Below are 25,638 nucleotides of genomic sequence, written 5' to 3'. Positions count from 1 at the left end.
TGTGTTTTCTGAGATATCTTAGCTGTCCGCATCTGCAGAGCAGAAGTTCAGAAGCTGGCTATTCCTTGTAAAAATATTTTATACTTCATATGCACGTTCATGAAATTAATGGGATCTTTCCGCTATTATTGTAGAGACTGCTCTGCTGCTGCCCTTTATTATATGTGTACAATGACCAACATTCACAAGACAAAATTTGGAATATCAAACCATGTCATAAAACACATAGCCACAGCCATGTTATGGACTTTACCAATGCCCCTGTTAAGAAATTTAAATATTAGACAAAGATAACACAAGTAAAACACAATTCAGTTTTTAAATTAAGCTCTTTTTTAGTAAGTGAAAAAGAAATCTAAATCTTCAGGGGCCTGTGTGAAAAAGTGATTCCCCTCGCCCCCCCTTAAAATATAAGTTAACTGTGGCTTATCACATCTTTGGGAAGCTGAGTTCAAATTCCCTAGTCACAACCAGGCCTGCATACTGCCACATCTGTTCTCAATCAAGAAATCACTTGAATAGGACCTGCCTGACAAAGTGAAGTAGCCCAAAAGATCCTCAAAAGCTAGACATCATGCCGCAATCCAAACAAATTCTAGAAGAAGGTAACTGAGATCTATCAGTCTGGAAAAGGTTATAAAGCCATTTCTAAAGATTTGAGACTACAGTGAAAAACAGTGAAAGCCATTATCTACAAATGGCGAAAACATGGAACAGTAGTGAACCATCCCAGAAGTGGCTGACCGACCAAAATTTCCCCAAGAGCGCAGTGATGTCTGTTGTGAATTCTGTTGTCGGGCTCCCTCCTGTGGTCATGAATGGTACTTCGGCTGGTTCTGTCCATGGACTTCCTCTGGTGGGTGTTTCTGAGTTTCACAGGTGACGAGGTTAATTCGTTAGCTGCTGCTCTATTTAACTCCACTTAGATCTTTGCTCCATGCCACCTGTCAATGTTCCAGTATCGGTCTGTTCACTCCTGGATCGTTCTTGTGACCTGTCTTCCCATCAGAAGCTAAGTTCCAGCTTGTATTTCTTTGGTTTGCTATTTTTCTGTCCAGCTTGCTATTTAATTTGTTGTCTTGCTTGCTGGAAGCTCTGGGACGCAGAGGGAGGGCCTCTGCACCGTGAGTCGGTGCGGAGGGTCTTTTTGCGCCCTCTGCGTGGTCTTTTTGTAGGTTTTTGTGCTGACCGCAAAGTAACCTTTCCTATCCTCGGTCTGTTCAGTAAGTCGGGCCTCACTTTGCTAAATCTATTTCATCTCTGTGTTTGTATTTTCATCTTTACTCACAGTCATTATATGTGGGGGGCTGCCTTTTCCTTTGGGGAATTTCTCTGAGGCAAGGTAGGCGTTATTTTTCTATCTTCAGGGCTAGCTAGTTTCTAGCTGTGCCGAGTTGCATAGGGAGCGTTAGGCACAATCCACGGCTATTTCTAGTGTGTTTGATAGGTTTAGGGATTGCGGTCAGCAGAGTTCCCACGTCCCAGAGCTCGTCCTTATTATCAGTAACTATCAGGTCATTCCGTGTGCTCTTAACCACCAGGTCCATTTTTGTCCTGACCACCAGGTCATAACAGTACAGGTGGCCCAAAGTACTAATGCATCTCAATAGAGGGATAAGAGAAGTTCTGAGACCATTTTTTTTCTCTTTGCAGTGTGTTTTGTCTCTATTTTCCCCTTTACCTCTGGGTGGTTCAGGACACTGGTGTAAACATGGACATTCAAGGTCTGTCCTCTTGGATGGATAATCTCACTACAAGGATGTCATGGTGGGGTTTCCCATGCCTGCTGGTCTGAATGAGTCTATGTCCTTGGCCATTCAGATCGATCGACGCTTGTGTGAGCGTAAAGCTGTGCACCATTTGGCGGTACTATCTGAGCATGGGCCTGAGCCTATGCAATGTGATAGGACTTTGACCAGAGCTGAACGGCAAGAACACAGACATCGGAATGGGCTATGTTTTTACTGTGGTGATTCCACTCATGCTATCTCCGATTGTCCTAAGCACACTAAGCGGTTCGCTAGGTCTGCCACCATTGGTACAGTACAGTCTAAATTTCTATTGTCTGTTACTCTGATTTGCTCTTTGTCATCCTATTCTGTTATGGCATTTGTGGATTCAAGCGCTAGCCTGAATTTGATGGACTTAGAGTATGCTAGGCGCTGTGTTTTTTTCTTGGAGCCCTTGCAGTATCCGATTCCATTGAGAGGAATTGATGCTACGCCTTTGGCCAAGAATAAGCCTCAGTATTGGACCCAATTGACCATGTGCATGGCTCCTGCACATCAGGAGGATATCCGCTTTCTGGTGTTGCATAATCTGCATGATGTGGTCGTTTTGGGGTTGCCATTGCTACAGGTTCATAATCCAGTATTGGACTGGAAATCTATGTCTGTGTCCAGCTGGGGTTGCCAGGGGGTACATGGTGATGTTCCATTTTTGTCTATTTCGTCTTCCACTCCTTCTGAAGTTCCAGAGTTTTTGTCGGATTATCGGGATGTATTTGATGAGCCCAAAGCCAGTGCCCTACCTCCTCATAGGGATTGCGATTGTGCAATTAATTTGATTCCTGGTAGTAAGTTTCCTAAGGGCCGATTGTTCAATTTATCTGTGCCAGAACACGCCGCTATGCGGAGTTATATAAAGGAATCCTTGGAGAAAGGCCATATTCGCCCGTCGTCATCACCGTTAGTAGCAGGGTTCTTTTTTGTGGCCAAGAAGGATGGTTCTTTGAGACCTTGTATTGATTACCGCCTTCTTAATAAAATTACAGTCAAATTTCAGTATCCTTTGCCGTTGCTGTCTGATTTGTTTGCTCGTATTAAAGGGGCTAGATGGTTCACCAAGATAGATCTTCGAGGGGCGTATATTCTTGTGCGTATTAAACAAGGCGATGAATGGAAAACAGCATTTAATACGCCCGAGGGCCATTTTGAGTACCTGGTTATGCCATTCGGGCTTTCCAATGCTCCATCAGTATTTCAGTCCTTATGCATGACATCTTCCGAGAGTACCTGGATAAATTCCTGATTGTGTATTTGGATGATATTTTGGTCTTTTCGGATGATTGGGAGTCTCATGTGAAGCAGGTCAGAATGGTGTTCCAGGTCCTTCGTGCGAATTCCTTGTTTGTGAAGGGGTCAAAGTGTCTCTTTGGAGTTCAGAAGGTTTCATTTTTGGGGTTCATTTTTCCCCTTCTACTATCGAGATGGACCCTGTTAAAGTCCAGGCCATTTACGATTGGACTCAGCCGACATCTGTGAAGAGCCTGCAAAAGTTCCTGGGCTTTGCTAATTTTTATCGGCGCTTCATCGCTAATTTTTCTACTGTTGCTAAACCGTTGACTGATTTGACCAAGAAGGGTGCTGATGTGGTCAATTGGTCTTCTGCGGCTGTAGAGGCTTTTCAGGAGTTGAAGCGTCGTTTTTCTTCTGCCCCTGTGTTGTGCCAGCCAGATGTTTCGCTTCCGTTTCAGGTTGAGGTTGATGCTTCTGAGATTGGAGCAGGGGCTGTTTTGTCGCAAAGAAGTTCTGAGGGCTCGGTGATGAAGCCATGTGCTTTCTTTTCTAGAAAGTTTTCGCCTGCTGAGCGTAACTATGATGTTGGTAATCGTGAATTGTTGGCCATGAAGTGGGCATTCGAGGAGTGGCGTCATTGGCTGGAAGGAGCCAAGCATCGCTTGGTGGTCTTGACAGATCACAAGAATTTGACTTATCTTGAGTCTGCCAAACGGTTGAATCCGAGAATGGCTCGATGGTCATAATTTTTCTCCCGTTTTGATTTTGTGGTTTCGTACCTTCCGGGCTCTAAGAATGTGAAGGCTGATGCCCTGTCAAGGAGTTTTGTGCCTGACTCTCCGGGTGTTCCTGAGCCGGCGGGTATTCTCAAAGAGGGGGTAATTTTGTCTGCCATCTCCCCTGATTTGCGGCGGGTGCTGCAAAAATTTCAGGCTGATAGACCTGACCGTTGCCCAGCGGAGAAACTGTTTGTCCCTGATAGATGGACTAGTAGAGTTATCTCTGAGATTCATTGTTCAGTGTTGGCTGGGCATCCTGGAATCTTTGGTACCAGAGATTTGGTGGCTAGATCCTTCTGGTAGCCGTCTTTGTTGCGGGATGTGCGTTCTTTTGTGCAGTCCTGTGGGACTTGTGCTCGGGCTAAGCCCTGCTGTTCTCGTGCCAGTGGGTTGCTTTTGCCCTTGCCGGTCCCAAAGAGGCCCTGGATGCATATTTCTATGGATTTTATTTCGGCTCTCCCCGTCTCTCAAAAGATGTCGGTCATTTGGGTGGTTTGTGATCGCTTTTCTAAGATGGTCCATTTGGTACCTTTGTCTAAATTGCCTTCCTCCTCTGATTTGGTGCCATTATTTTTCCAGCATGTGGTTCGTTTACATGGTATCCCGGAGAACATCGTTTCTGACAGAGGTTCCCAGTTTGTTTCAAGGTTTTGGCGATCCTTTTGTGCTAGGATGGGCATTGATTTGTCTTTTTCCTCGGCTTTCCATCCTCAGACAAATGGCCAAACCGAACGAACTAATCAAACTTTGGAAACATATCTGAGATGCTTTGTTTCTGCTGATCAGGATGATTGGGTGTCCTTTTTGCCGTTGGCTGAGTTCGCCCTTAATAATCGGGCCAGCTCGGCTACTTTGGTTTCGCCGTTTTTCTGCAATTCTGGTTTCCATCCTCGTTTCTCTTCAGGGCAGGTTGAGTCTTCAGACTGTCCTGGTGTAGATACTGTGGTGGATAGGTTGCAGCAGATTTGGACTCATGTGGTGGACAATTTGACATTGTCCCAGGAGAAGGCTCAACGTTTCTCTAACCGCCGGCGCTGTGTGGGTCCCCGACTTCGTGTTGGGGATTTGGTTTTGTTGTCATCTCGTTATGTTCCTATGAAGGTTTCCTCTCCTAAGTTTAAGCCTCGTTTCATTGGTCCGTATAAGATTTCTGAGGTTATCAATCCTGTGTCATTTCGTTTGGCCCTTCCTGCTTCTTTTGCCATCCATAATGTGTTCCATAGGTCGTTATTGCGGAGATACGTGGCGCCTGTGGTTCCATCCGTTGATCCTCCTGCCCCAGTGTTAGTTGAGGGGGAGTTGGAGTATGTGGTGAAGATTTTGGATTCTCGTGTTTCGAGACGGAAACTCCAGTACCTGGTCAAGTAGATGGGTTATGGTCAGGAAGATAATTCCTGGGTTTTTGCCTCTGATGTTCATGCTGCCGATCTGGTTCGTGCCTTTCATTTGGCTCATCCTGGTCGGCCTGGGGGCTCTGGTGAGGGTTCGGTGACCCCTCCTCGGGGGGGGGTACTGTTGTGAATTCTGTTTTCGGGCTCCCTCCTGTAGTCATGAATGGTACTTCGGCTGGTTCTGCCCATGGACTTCCTCTGGTGGGTGTTTCTGAGTTTCACAGGTGACGAGGTTAATTCGTTAGCTGCTGCTCTATTTAACTCCAGTTAGATCTTTGCTCCATGCCACCTGTCAATGTTCCAGTATTGGTCTGTTCACTCCTGGATAGTTCTTGTGACCTGTCTTCCCATCAGAAGCTAAGTTCCAGCTTGTATTTCTTTGGTTTGCTATTTTTCTGTCCAGCTTGCTATTTAATTTGTTGTTTTGCTTGCTGGAAGCTCTGGGACGCAGAGGGAGCGCCTCCGCACCGTGAGTCGGTGCGGAGGGTCTTTTTGCACCCTCTGCGTGGTCTTTTTGTAGGTTTTTGTGCTGACCGCAAAGTAACCTTTCCTATCCTCGGTCTGTTCAGTAAGTCGGGCCTCACTTTGCTAAATCTATTTCATCTCTGTGTTTGTATTTTCATCTTTACTCACAGTCATTATATGTGGGTGGCTGCCTTTTCCGTTGGGGAATTTCTCTGAGGCAAGGTAGGCTTTATTTTTCTATCTTCAGGGCTAGCTAGTTTCTTAGGCTGTGCCGAGTTGCATAGGGAGCGTTAGGCGCAATCCACGGCTATTTCTAGTGTGTTTGATAGGTTTAGGGATTGCAGTCAGCAGAGTTCCCACGTCCCAGAGCTCGTCCTTATTATCAGTAACTATCAGGTCATTCCGTGTGCTCTTAACCACCAGGTCCATTATTGTCCTGACCACCAGGTCATAACAGATGTCTCATCTAAGAGGTCACAAAGACGCAACAACAACATCCAAAGAACTGCAGGCCTCACTTGCCTTAGTTAAGGTCAGTGTTCTTGACTCCACCATAAGAAAGAGACTGGGCAAAAATGGCCTGCATGACAGAGTTCCAAGACAAAAACCACTGCTCAGCAATACGAATATAAAGGCTCAAATGAGTTTTGCCAGAAAACATCTTGATTATCCCCAAGACTTTTGGGAGAATACTCTGTGGACAGACAAGACAAAAGCTGAACTTTTCGGAAGATGTATGTCCCATTACATCTGTCTTTGTAACACAGTATGTCAGAAAAGGAATATCATACCAACAGTAAAATATGGTGGTAGTTTGATGGTCTGGGGCTGTTTTGCTGCTTCAGGACCTGGAAGAATTACTGTGGTAAATGAAACGTGAATTCTGCTGTCTGCCAAAAAGTCCTGAAAGAGAATGTCCTGCCATCTGTTCGTGACTTCAAGCTGAAATGCACTTGAGTTATGCAGCAGGACAATGATCCAAAACACACCAGCAAGTCCACTTCTGAATGGCTTAAGAAAAACAAAATTAAGACTTTGGAGTGGCCTAGTCAAAGTGCTGATATTAATCCGATTGAGATGCTGTGGCATGACCATAAAAAGATGGCTCATGCTCGGAAACCCTCCAATGTGGATGAATTACAACAATTCTCCAAAAATTAGTGGGCAAAAATTCCTCCAAAGCGTTGTGAAAGACTCATTTCCAGTTATCACAAAGGCTTGATTGCAGTTGTTGCTGCTAAAGGTGGCCCAACTAGTTATTAGGGTTAGGGGGCAATCACTTTTTCACCTGGGGCCCTGTAGGTTTGGATTTATTTTTCCCTTAATAATAAAGACCTTCATTTAAAAACTGCATTTTGTGATTACTTGTATTATGTTTGTATAATATTGACATTTGTTTGATGATCTGAAATATTTAAGTGTGACAAACATGCAAAAGGATAGGAAATCAGGAATAGGCAAACACTTTTTCACACAACTGAGTGTAAGTATATTTATGTATAGATAAATATATATCTATATAATTAAGTTACAATAATTATGTATCAATGAGTTCTTCTATGACTAACTGTTATGTACCGTAATGTGTATTTGCATCTACATAACATTGCCTCAGCACCCGATTAGAGTCAAATGTATAAGTACCATACAATAAGGTGCATAAATATCGGTGCCATAGGTTGGCCAAATAATTCTTGCATAAAAGTACCTACCGTACTACCGTATATAACAGATGTATATACAGTCACAAGTCACAACCCACATACATTGGAAAAATACTATACTGTAAAGTTTGTGAAAAGCAAGTAAATGCTACAATTCAATGCTCATTGTATACTACTAACACACTGAACAAAATAAGAATTCCATACATTAATACAAGTAATGTAAAGACAGTAATATACAGTGTATAAATAATGCAATGCCATGCTTTAGGGTTTAAATGGAATCTGTCATCAGAATTTCACACCTCAAGTTATTTATATAGCAGCACGGTGGCGCAGTATTTAGCACAGCAGCCTTGCAGCGCTGGGGTCCTGGGTTCTAATCCCACCCAGGACAACATCTGCAAAGAGTTTGTATGTTCTCTCCGTGTTTGTGTGGGTTTCCTCCGGGCACTCCGGTTTCCTCCCACATTCCAAAGACATACTGATAGGAATTCTAGATTGTGAGCCCAATCGGGGACAGTGATGATAATGTGTGCAAACTGTAAAGCGCTGCGGAATATGTTAGCGCTATATAAAAATAAAGATTATTATTATTATTATTATTTATATGCCCATTTCACTCTTTCATAGATAAGTCCAGCAATACCTTTTCATGGCCAGTCTGTTCTTCCTTAACTGAGGAATCATAGTTTGAATTGATATGCAAATGAGTCTAATGAGCTTTGGTAGATCTGAAGCCTCTGTCACTCCAGTTCTATTCCCCATCCAGCACCGCCGCCTCCTGCTTGGCCAACAGCCTCTATGTAGTCTGACATTAGGCAAAGGAACCTTTAGTCAAAAAGGAGGAGGCGGCATTGAGTGGAGAATAGAGCTGGAGTGACTGAGGCTTCAGAACTATCATATCAATTTACATATCAATACAAACAATCATTTCTCAGTAGCGGAGGACCGGACTGGCCATGTAAAGGTATTGCTGGACTTGTCTTTATAAGCACCAAATGCAAGTATAAATCATTTGGGGGATGAAATGATGCTGACAGATTCCCTTTAAGGATTGCAAATTCCTGGTAACAGATTTATAAGTCAATTGTGCAGCATTTTATGATCATCTTGTATTGAATAACAAATTCAACTCTTGATTAATTGTCTCACCAGGTATCACATGGCTCTACAGTACAATATGAGGCAGGAAGCCTCTCGCTGAACACACAGACAGAGGTAAAGCTACTTCCTTATAAAAACGAGCCCCTGCTACAATGGACCACGAAGAATTATGGGGCTGTCACATCATTTACAGAAATGAAAATGACCAATCATATTTACATCAAAGTGGGTGAAGGTATGATGCAGTTGCAGTATTATTAATATCGCTACAGCTATGTGTTATTATACTGTGTGTGTGTGTGTGTATATATATATATATATATATATATATATATATATATATATATATATATATATATATATATATATATACAGTACAGACCAAAAGTATGGACACAACTATCTCATTTAAAGATTTTTCTGTATTTTCATGACTATGAAAATTGTACATTCACACTGAAGGCGTCAAAACTATGAATTAACACATGTGGAATTATATACTCAACAAAAAAGTGTGAAACAACTGAAATTATGTCTTATATTCTAGGTTCTTCAAAGTAGCCACCTTTTGCTTTGATGACTGTTTTGCACACTCTTGGCATTCTCTTGATGAGCTTCAAGAGGTAGTCACCGGGAATGGTATTCACTTCACAGGTGTGCCCTGTCAGGTCTAATAAGTGGGATTTCTTGCCTTATAAATGGGGTTGGGACCATCAGTTGTGTTGTGCACAAGTCTGGTGGATACACAGCTGATAGTCCTACTGAATAGACTGTTAGAATTTGTATTATGGCAAGAAAAAAGCAGCTAAGGAATAAAAAAAAACGAGTGGCCATCATTACTTTAAGAAATGAAGGTCAGTCAGTCCGAAAAATTGGGAAAACTTTGAAAGTGTCCCCAAGTGCAGTGGCAAAAACCATCAAGCACTTCTGTCACGGCCACTCCTTCTGCGGCCGTGCCTGCTGCTGGGACCACCGACGCTCCCCCCGCTCATTCTTACCCGCTGCGGCGCGCTCCTCCTGCAGGCGCACATCCTCTCATTCATTCTTCTCCGCTCCCTGGTTCTCGTCGGGTGCGCGTGCGCACCGCCCACTCCAGCACTTCCTCTTTCTAATTTACAGGCGCTCTGTATCTTCTCTCTGTGATCCTGGAGGACCGTGACCCGTAAGTCCTTCAGCACTCCATGTATTTAAGGCGATTCCTTCCTCTGCTCCTTGCCTGTCTGTCATTTGTGCTTCTGTGACTCAGGACCACCTTTGTCTTTGCTCTGCCTGTTCTGAGTCTCCGCTCTGTCCAGCCAGTTCAGCTTCTCTGCCTTTCCCAGGCTTCCTTGTCTCCTTGTCCAGTCCAGCTTTCCCAGTGTCCGCTCCGAACTCTGTTAGTCTGGTGTCTCTGTCCTGTCCTGCTTCCTTTGTGTCTTCCCCTTCCCAGTGCTCCTTTGGTTTCGCCTGTACTCAGCTCTTACCAAACTGTACTTCATCTACCCCTCTCTGTCCGTCCTACGCCCAGCTTTTCTATTTTTTACCTCCTACTACCTGTCTCCGCGTTCCAGCTTCTGCGGCAATAGTCTCCCTTGGGTCTGCCCCTAACGCTCCCTGTATAGGGGGTGTTCTACCTGGTCAGCTCACCCTTGGGAGGTTCGTTGTCATGGATCTGTGGGTCCACTCGAGGTGTTCCAAAAGATCTCACAGCTACAAAGAAACTGACTCACATGAGGACCGCCCAGGAAAGGAAGACCAAGAGTCACCTCTGCTTCTGAGGATAAGTTTATCCCAGTCACCAGCCTCAGAAATCGCAGGTTAACAGCAGCTTAGATTAGAGACCAGGTTAATGCCACACAGAGTTCAAGCAGCAGACACCTCTACAACAACTGTTAAGAGGAGACTTTGTGCAGCAGGCCTTCATGGTAAAATAGCTGCTAGGAAACCACTGCTAAGGACAAGCAGCAACCAGAAAAGACTTGTTTGGGCTAAAGAACATAAGGAATGGACATTAGACCAGTGGAAATCTGTGCTTTGGTCTGATGAGTCCAAATTTGAGATGTTTGGTTCCAACCACCGTGTCTTTGTGCGACGCAGAAAAGGTGAACGGATGGACTCTACATGCCTGGTTCCCACCGTGAATATATATATGTGTGTGAATTTACATTATAAATACACATAATACATATTTTCAGCTTTTTCACACTTTTTTGTTAAGTATATAATTCCACATGTGTTAATTCATGGTTTTGATGCCTTCAGTGTGAATGTACAATTTTCATAGTCATGAAAATACAGAAAAATCTTTAAATGAGAAGGTGTGTCCAAACGTTTGGTCTGTACTGTGTATATATATATATATATATATATATATATATATATATATATATACAGTTATATGAAAAAGTTTGGGCACCCCTATTAATCTTAAGCTTAATGTTTTATAAAAATTGTTGTTGTTTTTTGGCAACAGCTATTTCAGTTTCATATATCTAATAACTGTTGGACACAGTAATGTTTCTGCCTTGAAATGAGGTTTATTGTACTAACAGAAAATGTGCAATCTGCATTCAAACTAAATTTGACAGGTGCATAAGTATGGGCACCCTTATCATTTTCTTGTTTTAAATACTTCTACCTACTTTTTACTGACTTACTAAAGCAGTTTTTTTGGTTTTCTAACCTCATTGAGCTTTGAACTTCATAGCCAGGTGTATGCAATCATGAGAAAAGCTACTTAAAGTGGCCACTTGCAAGTTGATCTCCTGTTTGAATCTCCTCTGAAGAGTGGCATCATGGGCTCCTCAAAACAACTGTCTAATTATCTGAAAACAAAGATTATTCAACATAGTTGTTCAGGGGAAGGATACAAAAAGCTGTCTCAGAGATTTAACCTGTCAATTTCCACTGTGAGGAACATAGTAAGGAAATGGAAGAACACAGGTACAGTTCTTGTTAAGGCCAGAAGTGGCAGGCCAAGAAAAACATCAGAAAGGCAGAGAAGAAGAATGGTGAAATCAGTCAAGGACAATCCTCAGACCACCTCCAGAGAGCTTCAGCATCAACTTGCTGCAGATCGTGTCACTGTGCATCGGTCAACTATACATCGCACTTTGCACAAGGAGAAGCTGTATGGGAGAGTGATGCGAAAGAAGTCGTTTCTGGAAGCACGCTACAAACAGAGTTGGCTGAGGTATGCAAAAGCACATTTGGAGAAGCCAATTTCTTTTTGGAAGAAGGTCCTGTGGGCTGATGAAACCAAGATTGAGTTGTTTGGTCATACAAAAAGGCTTTATGCATGGCGGCCAAAAAACACAGCATTCCAAGAAAAACACTTGCTACCCACAGTAAAATTTGGTGGAGGTTCCATCATGCTTTGGGGCTGTGTGGCCAATGCCTGCACCGGGAATCTTGTTAAATTTGAGGGACGCATGGATTCCTCTCAGTATCAGCAGATTCTTGACAATAATGTTCATGAATCAGTGACAAAGTTGAAGTTACGCAGGGGATGATTCTTTCAGCAAGGCAATGATCCAAAACACCGCTCCAAACCTACTCAGGCATTCATGCAGAGGAACAATTACACTGTTCTGGAATGGCCATCCCAGTCCCCAGACCTGAATATCATTGAACATCTGTGGGATCATTTGAAGAGGGCTGTCCATGCTCGGCGACCATCAAACTTAACTGAACTGGAATTGTTTTGTAAAGAGGAATGGTCAAAAATACCTTCATCCAGGATCCAGGAACTCATTAAAAGCTACAGGAAGCGACTAGAGGCTGTTATTTTTTGCAAAAGGAGGATCTACTAAATATTAGTGTCACTTTTCTGGTGGGGGTGCCCATACTTGTGCATCTGTCAAATTTTGTTTGATTGCAGATTGCACATTTACTGTTAGTACAATAAACCTCATTTCAAGGCAGAAACATTACTGTGTCCAACAGTTATTAGATATATGAAACTGAAATAGCTGTTGCAAAAAAACAATTTATAGAAAGCATTAAGCTTAAGATTAATAGGGGTGCCCAAAGTTTTTCACATAACTATATATATATATATATATACTGCTCATAGTCCGATTCTAGCATGGATCTTAGCCCACGAATAACAATTGGGGTTTTGCTATAGAATCAGTTGACATTTGGTAGAGAGGCACCCCTATATCTCTAAGCAGGAGCCCTAATATCCAATATTTAGTGCTGCATTGCACTTTGCCTTTTCCTATATCTTATCACTGCCTGAGGAAAGACAGTTTCCCAGAATGCAATTCCAAAGTAGCTAAACTTTATCAAAAACGTTTAACTAATTCAAATCTGGTTTAAAGGAAAAGTGTATTATTTTGCCATAGCAGTTAATTTAAGCTGAAAGCTGTCAGTCAAACACACTCGGGCCTCCCGTGTTCCAGCACCTCATCACTCTACAGAGAGGAGGGCAGACTATTTGTCAGTGCTATTGTAGGGGCGTGTTCTTCTTTCCCCAGTGTGTTGCTGCTTGCTTAACCATTGTTCAGCATCAGAAAGTGGAAAAAGTACACGCCCCCAGTAAAATCTGTCTGGCAATGCCCACTTGGACTTAAAAAATGAACTGTCTAAGTGCCAAATACTTTGAATGCTAATATCTCCTCAATGGAGAGGTGAAATAAAAAAAATTGTTTGCTCGTCTGTCCAGTTCAATGTGAAATTTGGTGAAAGATCCTTTTTCTCTATCGCCTCTCATTGGGGGACACAGGAACGATGGGTGTATGCTGCTGCCACTAGGAGGCTGACACTATGCATAAAAAAAAATTAGCTCCTCCTCTGCAGTGTACACCCCACCGACTGGCATTATGAACCTCAGTTTAGCTTAGTGTCAGTAGGAGGTGGACACGGGTCTTTCATTAGACCCTTATCTACCTCAATGTGCGTCGTTTTCTTTCAGATTTTCCGGAGGGATATAGGGTGAACAGTCACACTTGTAATCCCACAATACGGACTATGAGTACTGCGTGTACTGCCAACCCGTATCCTCATAGATCCGACAGCAGGACCAAGATCCTAGCACACAAGCATGCTTAGAAGTCCGGTCCTAGCTCCGTCCCCCACCCATTCGCACACCAGAGCCTGTCAGTTGGAGGAGACGAGGACGTTCATCACCAGCTCCCTGGACGTTTAGGTTTGAGGTTAGTAAGGGATGACGTGGGATGTTTTAGGTGAGTATTCCTAAGAATCCTTCCTCAAACCCGGGGTAGTCATGGGGGGTCCCTCGGGATTTCCTTTTTGTCCGTGGGAGTGCGCAGAGTTCTAGGCTGCCTTTAGCCTGGTCGGCATTTCCCCTCATTTCTTCCCACAGGCAGCAAGGCGGACTCCGGGCGCTACTTCTTTTTGGCGGTCTGCACTGTCCTCTGTGCCCTGCGCGGTGGCCATATAGGCCGCACCTTTATCTCAGCCCGGCGCTGCGGTCTTATAGGCAGCCCCGCTGCTTTTCCTGTGGCCGCGCTTCTTTTCTGACCAGCACGGCGGCCTTGCAGGCTGCCACGCCGTTTTTCCGGTGGCAGCATGATCTCCGATGCCGCAACCCTCTCCGGCGGTCATCGGTCTCTAATTTAGGCCCCGGCTTCTCCCAGGGCCTAATACCTGCGACGCATCTCCGCCCACTTCCTTTTTCCTCGGGCAGGCATTTCTCACGCCCGACCATCATTCCCTGCCCACTGGTGCCATCTTGGTGCTCCCGACCCACGCGGCTAGCTCTGCCCCCTTTTCCCTGTGCGTTGCAGAGTTCTATTTCAGCGCCACGCATGCCTCTCCGTGACCTTTCCACCTCACAGTGTCTGGCATCCTCATCTGCAGTTGCCATCCCCATCTACCTCTGGATGACACCGTATCCCAGGTCCCCTTGACTGGATCACTGCAGGAGTCGCATTACCTTCCCTGAAAGGCTATCTTCCTGGGGACCATCTACAAGCTGGGCAGCTTCTCCCGTCTGGAACCGCTTCGTCTGCCGTGAGTAGCTCTTCACTGCAGACTGACACTCTCCTCTGCTCTTCTGTCCCCTAACCTTCTGGCATTTCCTCAGGGGCCCGTTCGTCATGTCTAATTCTAAGGGAGGTTGCTCTCGCCCTCCTACTTCTTCCTCTACTTCCTCTGCCTTAGTCAAACACTTTGTGTGTACGTCTTGTAACTGCAAGCTTCCCTCAGGTCAGTCCTCTCCCCTCTGTCAGACCTGCAGCAATCCCACCATCCCCACCACCGAGGATCCCCCTGCTGCTCCGCATGAGAATGAGACCTCCACCCCAGGTTGGGCTTCCGCTCTGTCACAGTCGGTAGTGGATCTAACATGGGTTTCTCAGACCCTTGTGTCCGTGCTTGATAGGTTGCCCCTCCAGACTCCCGCAGTAGCCATCGGGTCACAGGAACCTCCGTCCGAGCCCCCCACTATAGGCTGCAAAAGATCCAGACAGGAACGCCGGTCTGAGTCCTCTTCCCGTTCCATCTCGCCCCACGGTCCTTCTCTGTGATCGGCTTCTCCCCGATCCTCCTCACCTGAGTCAGGCGAAGCTTTCTCTGATGTGCCTTCAGAGGATAATTTGGAACTGGATTCGAACCAAATCGCTAGCATGAGGGATATGGTTCAGAGTCTCATTGGAGCAATCAACCAGACCTGTGGCATCAAAGATTCCTCTACGGAACCTGTGGATCAGGCGGTTTCGTTTAGACGATCTAAAACACCTTCCAAGGTCTTCGCTCCTCATCCTGAGTTCGATCAGCTTCTGACCAGAGAAAGGGAGAATCCGACCAGACATTTTCAAAGAGGAAAGTGTCTTGGCATCTTATATCTTTTTTCCCCGGATCTCATAGCCAACTGGACTTCTTCTCCCTCTGTGGATCCGCCAGTTTCTAGACTTTCCACCAACACAGTCCTCCCACTGTCTGGTGGAGCGTCTCTGAAAGATTCCAATGATAAAATCATAGAGTCTTTTGCTAAGTCGGCCTTCAAAGCGGCCGCATCTGCTCTATGCCCGGCCTTTGCTTCCACCTGGGTTTCGAAGTCTATATCCAAATGGGCCAAACAACTGTGTTGGGGCATTCTGGCCGGAGCTCCACCAGAACAGCTGGCGGAACTTGCCACCCAGATTTCTCACGCTGGGGAATACTTGGTCTCTGCTTCCCTTGACGCCGTGTCTTGTGCCGCTCAGGCGTCTAGTAATGTTGTTGCCATCCGTCGTACCGTTTGGCTCAAGGCCTGGCAGGCGGATTAGTCCTCATAAAAGTCCCTTACCAGTCTGCCTTTTCAGGGATCTCGTCTCTTCGGTTCCAAGCTGGACTAAATTATTAAGGACGCTACCGGGGGCACAAGCTCCCTTCTTCCCCAGTCCAAGCCTCGCCGGCCTCCTCCTAGGCGGCAATTTCGGCCCTTTCGGCCTTTTCATCACTTCGCGACGTCAAGCTCCTTTTCCCAACAGCAGCAGAGGCCACAGACTCGTCAAGAGAGGAAGACGGTATCCTTTAGACCCACTCCTTCCTGGCATTCCCGCTACTCCCAAGGTAGATCCTCCAGGTCTAGGGCTGGAAGATCCACCTCGTCATGACTCACGGCAAGACCCCAGCGCACCTTTCAAGCTGGGCGGCCGTCTCCTCTTCTTTAGGGACATCTGGATCACCTCAGTGGAGGACGCATGGGTCTGGGAAGTGGTATCCTCTGGATACAAAGTAGAGTTCATTTCTCGGCCCCGGATCGTTTCTTCGAATCTCGCCCTCCAAGAGACCCTGCTCTAGTTCCAGGTTTTTTTGCAGCCATCGCTTCCCTCCTCAAATCTGGGGTAATTGTTCCCATTCCAGAAAAAGAACGGTTCACAGGGTTCTATTCGAATCTTTTTGTGGTACCGAAAAAGGACGGCAAGGTTCGTCCCATTCTGGATCTCAAATTGCTGAACAAGAGGGTTCGTCTGAGACACTTCAGGATGGAATCCTATCGTTCAGTAATTGCTTCCATGGATACTCAGGAATTCCTGTGCTCCATAGACATCCAGGACGATTACCTTCATGTCCTGATCTTCCCGGGACATCACAGATTCCTGCATTTTGCAGTACATCAGGAGCATTTTCAGTTTGTCGCCCTGCCGTTCGGTCTCGCAACCGCCTCCAGGGTTTTCACGAAGATCATGGCAGCGCTGATAGCCATCTTGAGGGTCAGAGACCTGGTTCTGTTTCCGTAGCTCGATGACATCCTCATCAAGGCTCCGTCCGTTTCTCAGGCTCACGAAAGTCTGTCCATCGTCCTCGACATCCTAGCCCGTTTCGGGTGGCTTGTCAACCGAAAGAAGTCCTGCCTTATTCCTTCTCAGCCTCGTTTTTCTGGGCATGCTCTTTGACACTCGTCAGTCCAGAGTCTTCCTTCCCGAAGACAAGAGATCAATCCTTCATCGGGAAGTTCGCTTGTTCCAGGGCCCTCGACTTCCCTCTTTCCGATCGGCAATGAAGGTTCTGGGAAGGATGGTTTCCAGATTGGAAGTGATTCCCTTCACTCAATTTCATTCAAGACCCCTTCAGCAGGCTATTCTCTCACAGTGGGACAGGTCTGTCCTTTTTCTGGACCACCCGATTCTGCTTCCGCCCAGAGTCAAACGGTCCCTCAACTGGTGGCTGATGTCACCTCTCATCTCCCACGGCAGGTCCTTCCTTCTAGTTCACTGGCAGGTGGTGACGACGGATGCCAGCCTGCTCGGCTGGGGTGCTGTGTTTCGCCACCTGACTGTTCAGGGTCGTTGGTTGGCGCAGGAGTCAACTCTGCTGATCAATATCCTCGAGATTCGGCCCATATTTCTGTCCCTTCGTCACTGGGAAAGGATTCTCAGGGGTCTGCCTATTCGAATCCAGACAGACAATGCCACAGTGGCATATGTCAACCACGAGGAGGGACTCGGAGTACTCTGGCCTTGGCCGAAGTATCCAAGATCCTCCTTTGGGTAGAGGCAACGGTTCTAGTGATATCCGCGGTGCATAACCCCGGCGTGGACAATTGGGTCGCCGACTTCCTCAGCCACGAGGGTCTCACGGCAGGGGAATGGTCCTAGCATCAGGAGGTCTTCCATCAGATTTGTCTTCGATGGGGGACTCAGGACGTGGATCTCACGGCGTCCCGAATGAACAGGAAGGTTCCTCGGTTCGTTTCCAGGTCTCGTGACCCTCTCACAGTGGGAGTCGACGCTCTGGTCATTCCTTGGTCGCAGTTTGCGCTCCCCTATCTGTTCCCACCCCTTCCCTTGTTTCCCAAGCTGTTGAAAATGATCAAGGCGGAAGGGGTGCCGGTCATTCTGATCGCCCCGTATTGGCCAAGGAGATCTTGGTTTGCCTTCCAGACAGACCCGATCTGTTGTCTCAAGGTCCAATCTGCCACCCGAATTCTCAGTCACTCAGTTTAAAGGCATGGCTGTTGAGACCACAGTTCTAAGAGCGTCTGGCCTTTCGGACCGGGTGATTCACACTATGATCCAGGCTAGGAAGCCTTCGTCTTCCAGGATCTACTATTGTACCTGGAAGGCTTACTTCCGTTGGTGTGAGTCCAACCGCGTTGCACCTATGTCCTTTTCCCTGCCTTCCATTTTGGCTTTCCTTCAGGCAGGACTGAATTCGGGCCTTGCTCTTAGTTCCCTAAAGGACCAGGTTTCTGCGCTCTCCATCCTTTTTCAGAAGACGTTATCTTTTCGGCCACAGGTTAAGACCTTCCTTCAAGGAGTAGCCCACTCTGTCCCTCCGTACAGGGCCCCTGTGGCTTCATGGGATTTAAATCTTGTGCTGGACGTTCTGAGGGGTTCCCCCTTTGAGCCTCTCAGGGAGGTTTCCCTCTCAGTTCTATTATGGAAGGTGGCTTTTCTTGTGTCCATCACTTCGATCCGCCGCGTTTCCGAGTTGGCGGCCCTTTCTTGCCGACCTCATTTCTTGGTTATCCACCAGGACAAGGTGGTCCTCAGGCCTCCGCCTTCCTTCCTTCCTAAGGTGGTTTCCACCTTCCACCTCAACGAGGACATCGTTCTACCTTCCTTTTGTCCAGCTCCGACTCATCCTCTGGAGCGATCTTTGAACAAGCTGGACCTTGTCAGGTTAGTGAGGATCTACCTGGCTAGAACGGCCTCTTTGCGGAAGACGGACTCTCTTTTCGTCATTCCTGATGGCACGCGCAGAGGCTTCCAAGGCGACTATTGCTCGCTGGATCAGAACGGCAATTTTGGAGGCTTACCACGTCATTAACAGAGTGCCCCCTACTGGGATTAAGGCTCACTTTACCCGGGCAGTCGGCGCCTCCTGGCCAGTGCGCCCCAGGGCTTCCGCCCTACAGCTTTGCAAGGTGGCAAACTGGTCTTCCATCCACACTTTTGCCAAATTTTACAAGGTCCATACCTACGCTTCGGCGGACGCCAGCCTAGGCAGAAGGATCTTGCAGGCGGCAGTGGTGAGTCCTCTGGCCTGATGGAAGTCTGTTTTTCCCACCCCAGGGACTGCTTTGGAACGTCCCATGGTTCCTGTGTCCCCAATGAGAGGCGATAGAGAAAACATGATTTTTTGGTTGCTTACCGTAAAATCTGTTTCTCGGAGCCTTCATTGGGGGACACAGCACCCTCCCATATTATTCAGTTCCTGTTGTTCTGTGTTCTGTGACTGTTCTCATGTTTACAGTTTGTGGTTATGTTATCTCAACCTTATTGTTTTTTCTTCTCCTACTGCTTTCTCACTAACTGAGGTTCATAATGCCAGTCGTTGGGGTGTACACTGCAGAGGAGGAGCTAATTTTTTTTATGCATAGTGTCCGCCTCCTAGTGGCAGCAGCATACACCCATGGTTCCTGTGTCCCCCAATGAAGGCTCCGAGAAACAGATTTTACGGTAAGCAACCAAAAAATCCTGTTTTAAGCTTTGATATTTGTGTCTGAGAAATGAGCAGAGGAATCGGATTGAATATTATTTGTACCAGTTTTAAAAAATGTCAATCTATACTTTGATGCAATGACTTCTAAAGTGGCATATACAGGAATAATTACATATGTGAAATAAAAGTGACAATAAATAATCTAATCTGAAATGTCAATGTTGTGTTTTAGATAATACTTTACCCGCAACATGTAACATTCAGAAAAACTTTATTTCTCTGAATTATCTTGGCTATTATTTGGAACCTCAGTCTGTCGAGAGCTGTTTATTGGAAGAGGAAAGGAGATTGGTCTACATCATCGAGTTGGATTCTCCAAGTGCCAAACCATACAGGTAAAGATAGCAGAGTCCTTCCTGATTTATGTATTGTATTGACCTTGTCATGTTGTTCATAAGTATAAAACCTGGGACCCGTGAAGCCGTTGAAACAAAGATGGCATAGTACCTGCTGTGATAGGACCTCTTGGCCAATGCACTCTGATGTTGATTGGCTGGAGCTACTGCACTTAGAAATCAATTTTTTTTTCTTGGCTATTAAAAAAATGGATAAGGCTCTTGGAGTGGTTCCATAATTACATGGTGCTTTACCCATCTCTGTTTTACTAGTAGGAGAGCTAAATATTTGTAGCACTTAATCTATATTTTGCCTATGTACCAGAATTAATTCAAGGGGTGGACGTACTATATGTGTAAAATAATCCCAAATAAGGAGGACAATAAGTCCTTCTCTTACTTAGACTTTATTCACATAACATTTTATCTTTATGTTTGTCATATGCAAGCGGAGAGATCCTCAAAATATATGTTAAACATATGCATAAGCCCTCATTCACCCAAGTGCCCTTTTGCCTTTATCAGACTGGTATGTGTTGACATATGTTTTTTTTTTACTGGATAGGAAAGTGGGGTCTGCTGTGTATTCCCATACAATTGGCCACTGTAAGAAGTAAACCTCTCATTATATGGGAGTGTCCTATGACGTAAAGTGGCAAAAGTTAGACTTTTACATAAACATAACGTAAAAATATAATGTGAATAGAGAATATAATGGCAGGCAAATTTGCTTATAATGTTGAAACAATCAAATCATGGAAATAAAAATCGTATTGTGTTAAGTTACCTGATACATTCTGTTTTTGGTGCTCTATACGATAAAACCATGAATTGATGGCATCAAGATCGACTGCAAACATTTGTTTTACATTTCCAGAAATCTTACATTGCCAAACTCTAAAATGGCCATTGAATGTGAAATCAGAGGTAATAGGCAGCTGGTCGCATTGGTCCATGAAACATCCAGTATATTTTTGGTCTCTAGTATTATAATCTTTTTGGTTTTTCTGTGCTTTGAATAAGATTCCTTCATTTCTTTTAAACTTACCATAGGCTAAAACTTCTGGATTTAATGACAATTCTGGATGCCAAGTCTTCAAAGTCTTCAAAGTTCCCTTAGAGCTGAATGAGATTCATTACAGCAGTTTCCTTTGCCACCAAAATGTACTCCGTAAATACAAATTATGATGATTTTCAAATATTATCTGTGAACGGAAATGGGTGGGTGATGACCTACCAAACAATTCTAAAAAAAAAATAAAAAAATAGTTCCAAAAAAATAATAAAGTCCACTTCATCTGTAAGCACTTTGAGGCATGTATTAAATTGTTTCTTGAGTTGCCTACTTATCAACCTGTTATATCACAAAGATGGCACCACTTGACTACATGTCTTTGAACTTCCAACCTTGTGACCGGTGGTAGAACTTGTCATTCACATTCCGAGTCATCATTAAGCATTTCACTCATGGGTAGCAAACTTTTCTCAAGTATTTTTTACCACAATTTCATGTAGATTAAATGTGTCCAGGTTTTGTTAGACCCGTCTGGTTTGCACATGTTCACTCCTTGGCGAAAATCTAAATATTTAATTAGATGAGCAGATGCTGGATCACAATACTTTGAACTGAAGGAAGACATTCCTCTTTCTATCTGACTTTATTTTCCTTTATATAGTTCATTTCAGGTCGACATAATCATTGACATCAGTCCACGCCATCCCGATGCCATTCTTTTTAAGAATCTTGTCCTTATCCTCAAGTGTAAAAAATCCGTCAACTGGGTTATCAGGACAAGCAGTATCCAAGGCAATCTGGAAATCTTGGTATGTTTCCTGCTACTATCATAATTGTAGTAATAATATTTTAGCGATGCATTATTTTTTTGCCTAATGATCTATTTTTAATATTTAAGAGGGGTTCACCCCCTCACCCATTGTGGGTTTTTTTTTTCTAAAGAAAATTTCTTTAACGAGGCTGCCCTACTGCCTGGAGTTTTAATGATCAGTGGAGAGATTTGGAAGCAAGGTCTCAATTTTTCTGCAGTGCCCCCGCAGGGCAAATAAATTATTAAATAATTCACATTCAAATCAATAAGGTGTTTATTGAGGATCCAACACATTTTAAGTCACTCACTTAAGGTTTTCTCCACTGTATTTTTTTGCATAGTGTAAGCTCCTTGCATTAATACATTTAACAATGGATTAATTGACTTGAAGGACAGCACATAATTCAACATTTTTAGCACTTTCATGACATCTGGGCTTTCTTTCACCTAGGCAAAAAGTTTTTTACTGCTCCTAAGCTGTACCTGAATTCTCTGTCCGAGGTGAAGTAGCTTGCGTGTACCTTTCTGGTATGCAATATGAAGAGTACATGTCCCATTTACCACCACCCCTAACTATGCACCTTCTTAAGCTTTGATTTTCTTTAAGGGCATGATTCATCAAGACGGGCATTGTTCATGCAGGTTTTGATGAGGGGGCATGATGGAGTCAGACACTCCTGATTCACGAAGAGGCATATCCCTGTGACATGAATCAGGAGCATTGGACAAGTGGCATACAACTCTGTATACGCCTTCACCACAAATTTTACTCCAGGCAATGAATTTGACGAGCAATGGTTGCCACACCCATGTCCCGTCATAGCTCCTTCCATTTTATGAGAGCTTGGAGAAACTGGTTGGGCCTAAATTTTGAGACTTTTCAAACCCTTTTTTGGGCCATATATATTTAATTTTCCCATTAAAATATGCCCATTTTAGAGCTATCCTATATTGCACTCTTGTATATTATCATTATTCCTGATAGCGCCTGAAAACACTCATGAACATAAACTATAGTTTTCAAGAAATATCTGATGTAAACATCAAGAATTATTAGTTCCATCCGTGATCTCCCCATGAGAACGCAGCTTCTTCTTCCCATGCTTGTTGACAGATTGCTAACACGTCACTTACAATAACATACATTCTAGCACCTCCAGGGACTTATCTAATCCGAAGAGCGGTCCTATCTGTAGATGAACTTATTTATAGTTTTCTAAATGTAGTTTATAAATCCCAGTCATTTATTGCTTATCATCGTAGCTAATTGATTTGATCTTACAAAAGTGTGAAGTTTCCATATATTATATAGATTATCCAAGGACTCCTAATCCTCCGGTAATGCTCCATAGATATTAGTCTACAGCAGATAATACTTGTAGAGATAGATGTCTACATTGAAGGTTACTGAAAATAATAAAGCATGATGTTGAAACCAGTATGGCTACCATTGTATCACATATGTTATTGTTCCCAATTCCCAATCTGTCTAATTTTGCAGGATTAAATGAGTGGGAGGACATATAGGCAAATTAGCCATGTAAGCATCTAGGAAAGCTGAAGTTGTTAGAGGTGTAATGGCAGCCGTTTTAGTGGTCACCCAAGCTTTATTAAAGTTGACATCATTAAAATAACTTCCAAATGGGCCTGATAAAATGTTTCTGTCGTGTCATAGGGGTCTGTTCATACTGAGGGGTTTATTTGTCGATTTTGAAGTGGATGTACTTCAATATCTGCATAAACAATTCTTCAGATACTCTTTGATTACTTTTTTTATGTGGCTTTTCAAGCGAATCCTCTTCAAAATCCACATAAAAAACTTGCTGTGAACATACCCAAAAACTCGTGAGATATCAAATGTTGTGATCAGTTAGGGGTCCTATGGTGCTGGTACCCCTAACAAATGCTGAAAATAAGTAGCAAATGTAGTTAGCATTCTGCCCCTTTGGCTTTGATCAACACCTCTTGGCTCACCCCAAAAAGATGGAGATAGCTTTGTATGGATCGATGGGGGACACAAACAGATTAGAGGCCCTAAGCAAGAACAATATTTGGGCCCTTCCCAAGCCAATAGCTCAATTCCACCTGCTTTTGTGGTGGACGTGGTCCCCATTTCCTCTTGGGCCCCTATGCGGCAGCACAGGTTGCACCAATGATATGTCGGCCACTGGTACAGACTCAGAGACCTATAGACTAATAAACACACATAATGTGAACCCCCATCTACCCGAGCAGAGCTGTGCAGAGAAATCCCAGCTAAAGGGGCACAACATTTTGCCGAGCCTTCTGGCCCTTTGTTTCCATCATCTTTGGATATTTTGGCACCCAGACTTCCATACATAAAAACTTCTCACATTTCGCTATAACATATGAAAATTTATGGCAACCTGTCAGAAAAGGACAAGGTAAGGAATTTTGTTTATAGGTGTTTTGTATTTTATTTTTAAGAAAATGGACTTACCCACCAGTCTAGTGAAAACATAGTGGGATTAGTTTATCTCTTTTCCCCAGCGGGCAGTTGTGTTTATTTCTTTTGTGGCTTCATGTTATTTTCGGTCAGTGTAAACCATGAAGATTTGCTCTATTGCCGTCCTGCTCTTACGGACATTTTCAGCACAACATGAACTAGGTCTGACCTTAAATGTTTCCACTCCAGATTTCTTTCACTCATATCTGGGTCTTCTCGACCTTGCAGTTTCTCAATTAGCTTTTCCTACAAATGTTAAAAAAAATATATATATATATTTATATATAATATATAGCTTGCGGTGACTTTTTTTTTTCTCATTTGCCATTAACTCTTTCAGGCTTCTGGATCCCTCTTGGCCTATTTTTTTTTTTTTAGGAATCATGTACTTACACAGCATGCTGGATCAGCAGAGAGAGGAAATCCCTATGATGTGGGCCGCTGCCGGCTGCCAAATGTCTTCATTTAAAACATGTGCTGTACTTTTTTTTTTTTTTTTTTGAAAGATAACTAAATTGATTTTTTTTGCTACACTTTCTCTAAATTTTCTCTTGGAAACATTTGCACTCATTCATGTGGCTCTGAACTTTTCTTCCAATGTGTATCATTCGTCACGTGATCTAGTTCTTAGAAGCGAGTCGTAGGCCATCTGCGATTTGCATGATATATATTTCGCAACGTACTCTTCCAGTAAGAAGTGCAGTGACTGGTATTCTCTCACCCGCCACATATACAATACCCTAAGCCAGCTGAAAGACGTCCTCAACCGACACCCAAGTGGTTAGGAAATAGAGATATTTCCCATCAAGATATACGTGTATTTATTATTGTTTGCTTCGTTTACTTACATTTAAGATTAGGGAACTTTTTTACATTTGAAAATGCATCTATTGCCCAGGGCTTTGTCCATTAATGTACAGCAAAATATATGGTACTAGGCGATGTAAGTTGTTTTATTGGAAAACAATGTGAATCAGAGTCATTAGTTTAAAGGAAACCTGTCATCAAGATCTCAGCCGTCAAACTATTTAAATGCACATGTAGCTCTTTCCGAGACAAGTCCAATGTCCTGACAGTAACTCGCATGCGTTCCCGCCGCCATGCTAAACGCTGAGTCCATGCAGCACTTCCAACTCTGCTGCATAGCCGTGCAACAGCTGCTGCAGTCCCAGGGACTCCTCTGGGGCAGTACCTGATGTCTACCGGCGGTCCAGCCTATCACCATCAGAGGCGCTAGTGAATACCCGGTGGATATTTAGTCAGGCCCCTCCAGGGTAAACCTAGCCTGTGGAGCAATGGGATCACGCCCATGAGCCTTACATACAGCAGTACCTGTACATGGCCAGTCTGTTCCTTCATTACTGAGAAATCGGTATTTAAATTGGCATGGAAATGAGGCTGAAGTTCTATTGTAGCTATGAAGCCTCTGTCACTCCAGCTCTATTCCCCAGCCAACGCTGCCTCCTCCTGCTCCAAAGCCTCTATGTGACTTCAGACAAAGGAGCCTTCATTCAAACGGGAGGAGGTGTTGCTGGGTGGAGAATAGAGCTGGAGTGACATAGGTTTCAGATCTACAATTAGTTCATGAGCCTCAAATGCATATCAATTCAGACATTGATTTCAAGGGAATGGAGGAATCTGTGGGCCATGTTAAAGGTATTGCTGGACTTGTCTTTTGACTTGTCTTTTGAAAGAACTACATACATATA

At 44.3% G+C, this 25,638-nt stretch overlaps 1 protein-coding gene across 2 annotated transcripts in view; it reads left to right on the top strand.

The window, feature by feature from the left end:
* Nucleotides 1-25,638, top strand: part of TGFBR3 (transforming growth factor beta receptor 3) — a 276,475-nt gene that overhangs the window by 174,303 nt on the left and 76,534 nt on the right. For both annotated transcript variants that reach the window (XM_069737555.1, XM_069737556.1), the window contains exons 5-7: nucleotides 8,475-8,658; nucleotides 19,474-19,636; nucleotides 21,313-21,460. In XM_069737555.1, coding sequence (XP_069593656.1) covers nucleotides 8,475-8,658; nucleotides 19,474-19,636; nucleotides 21,313-21,460 — 495 coding nt within the window. The remainder of the gene's footprint in view (nucleotides 1-8,474; nucleotides 8,659-19,473; nucleotides 19,637-21,312; nucleotides 21,461-25,638) is intronic.

Source organism: Ranitomeya imitator, chromosome 8, assembly GCF_032444005.1.
Source record: "Ranitomeya imitator isolate aRanImi1 chromosome 8, aRanImi1.pri, whole genome shotgun sequence".
NCBI classification, from domain to species: Eukaryota; Metazoa; Chordata; class Amphibia; order Anura; family Dendrobatidae; genus Ranitomeya; species Ranitomeya imitator.
Note: the sequence above shows the minus strand (reverse complement) of the source record. Positions and strands in the feature narration are given on the sequence as shown.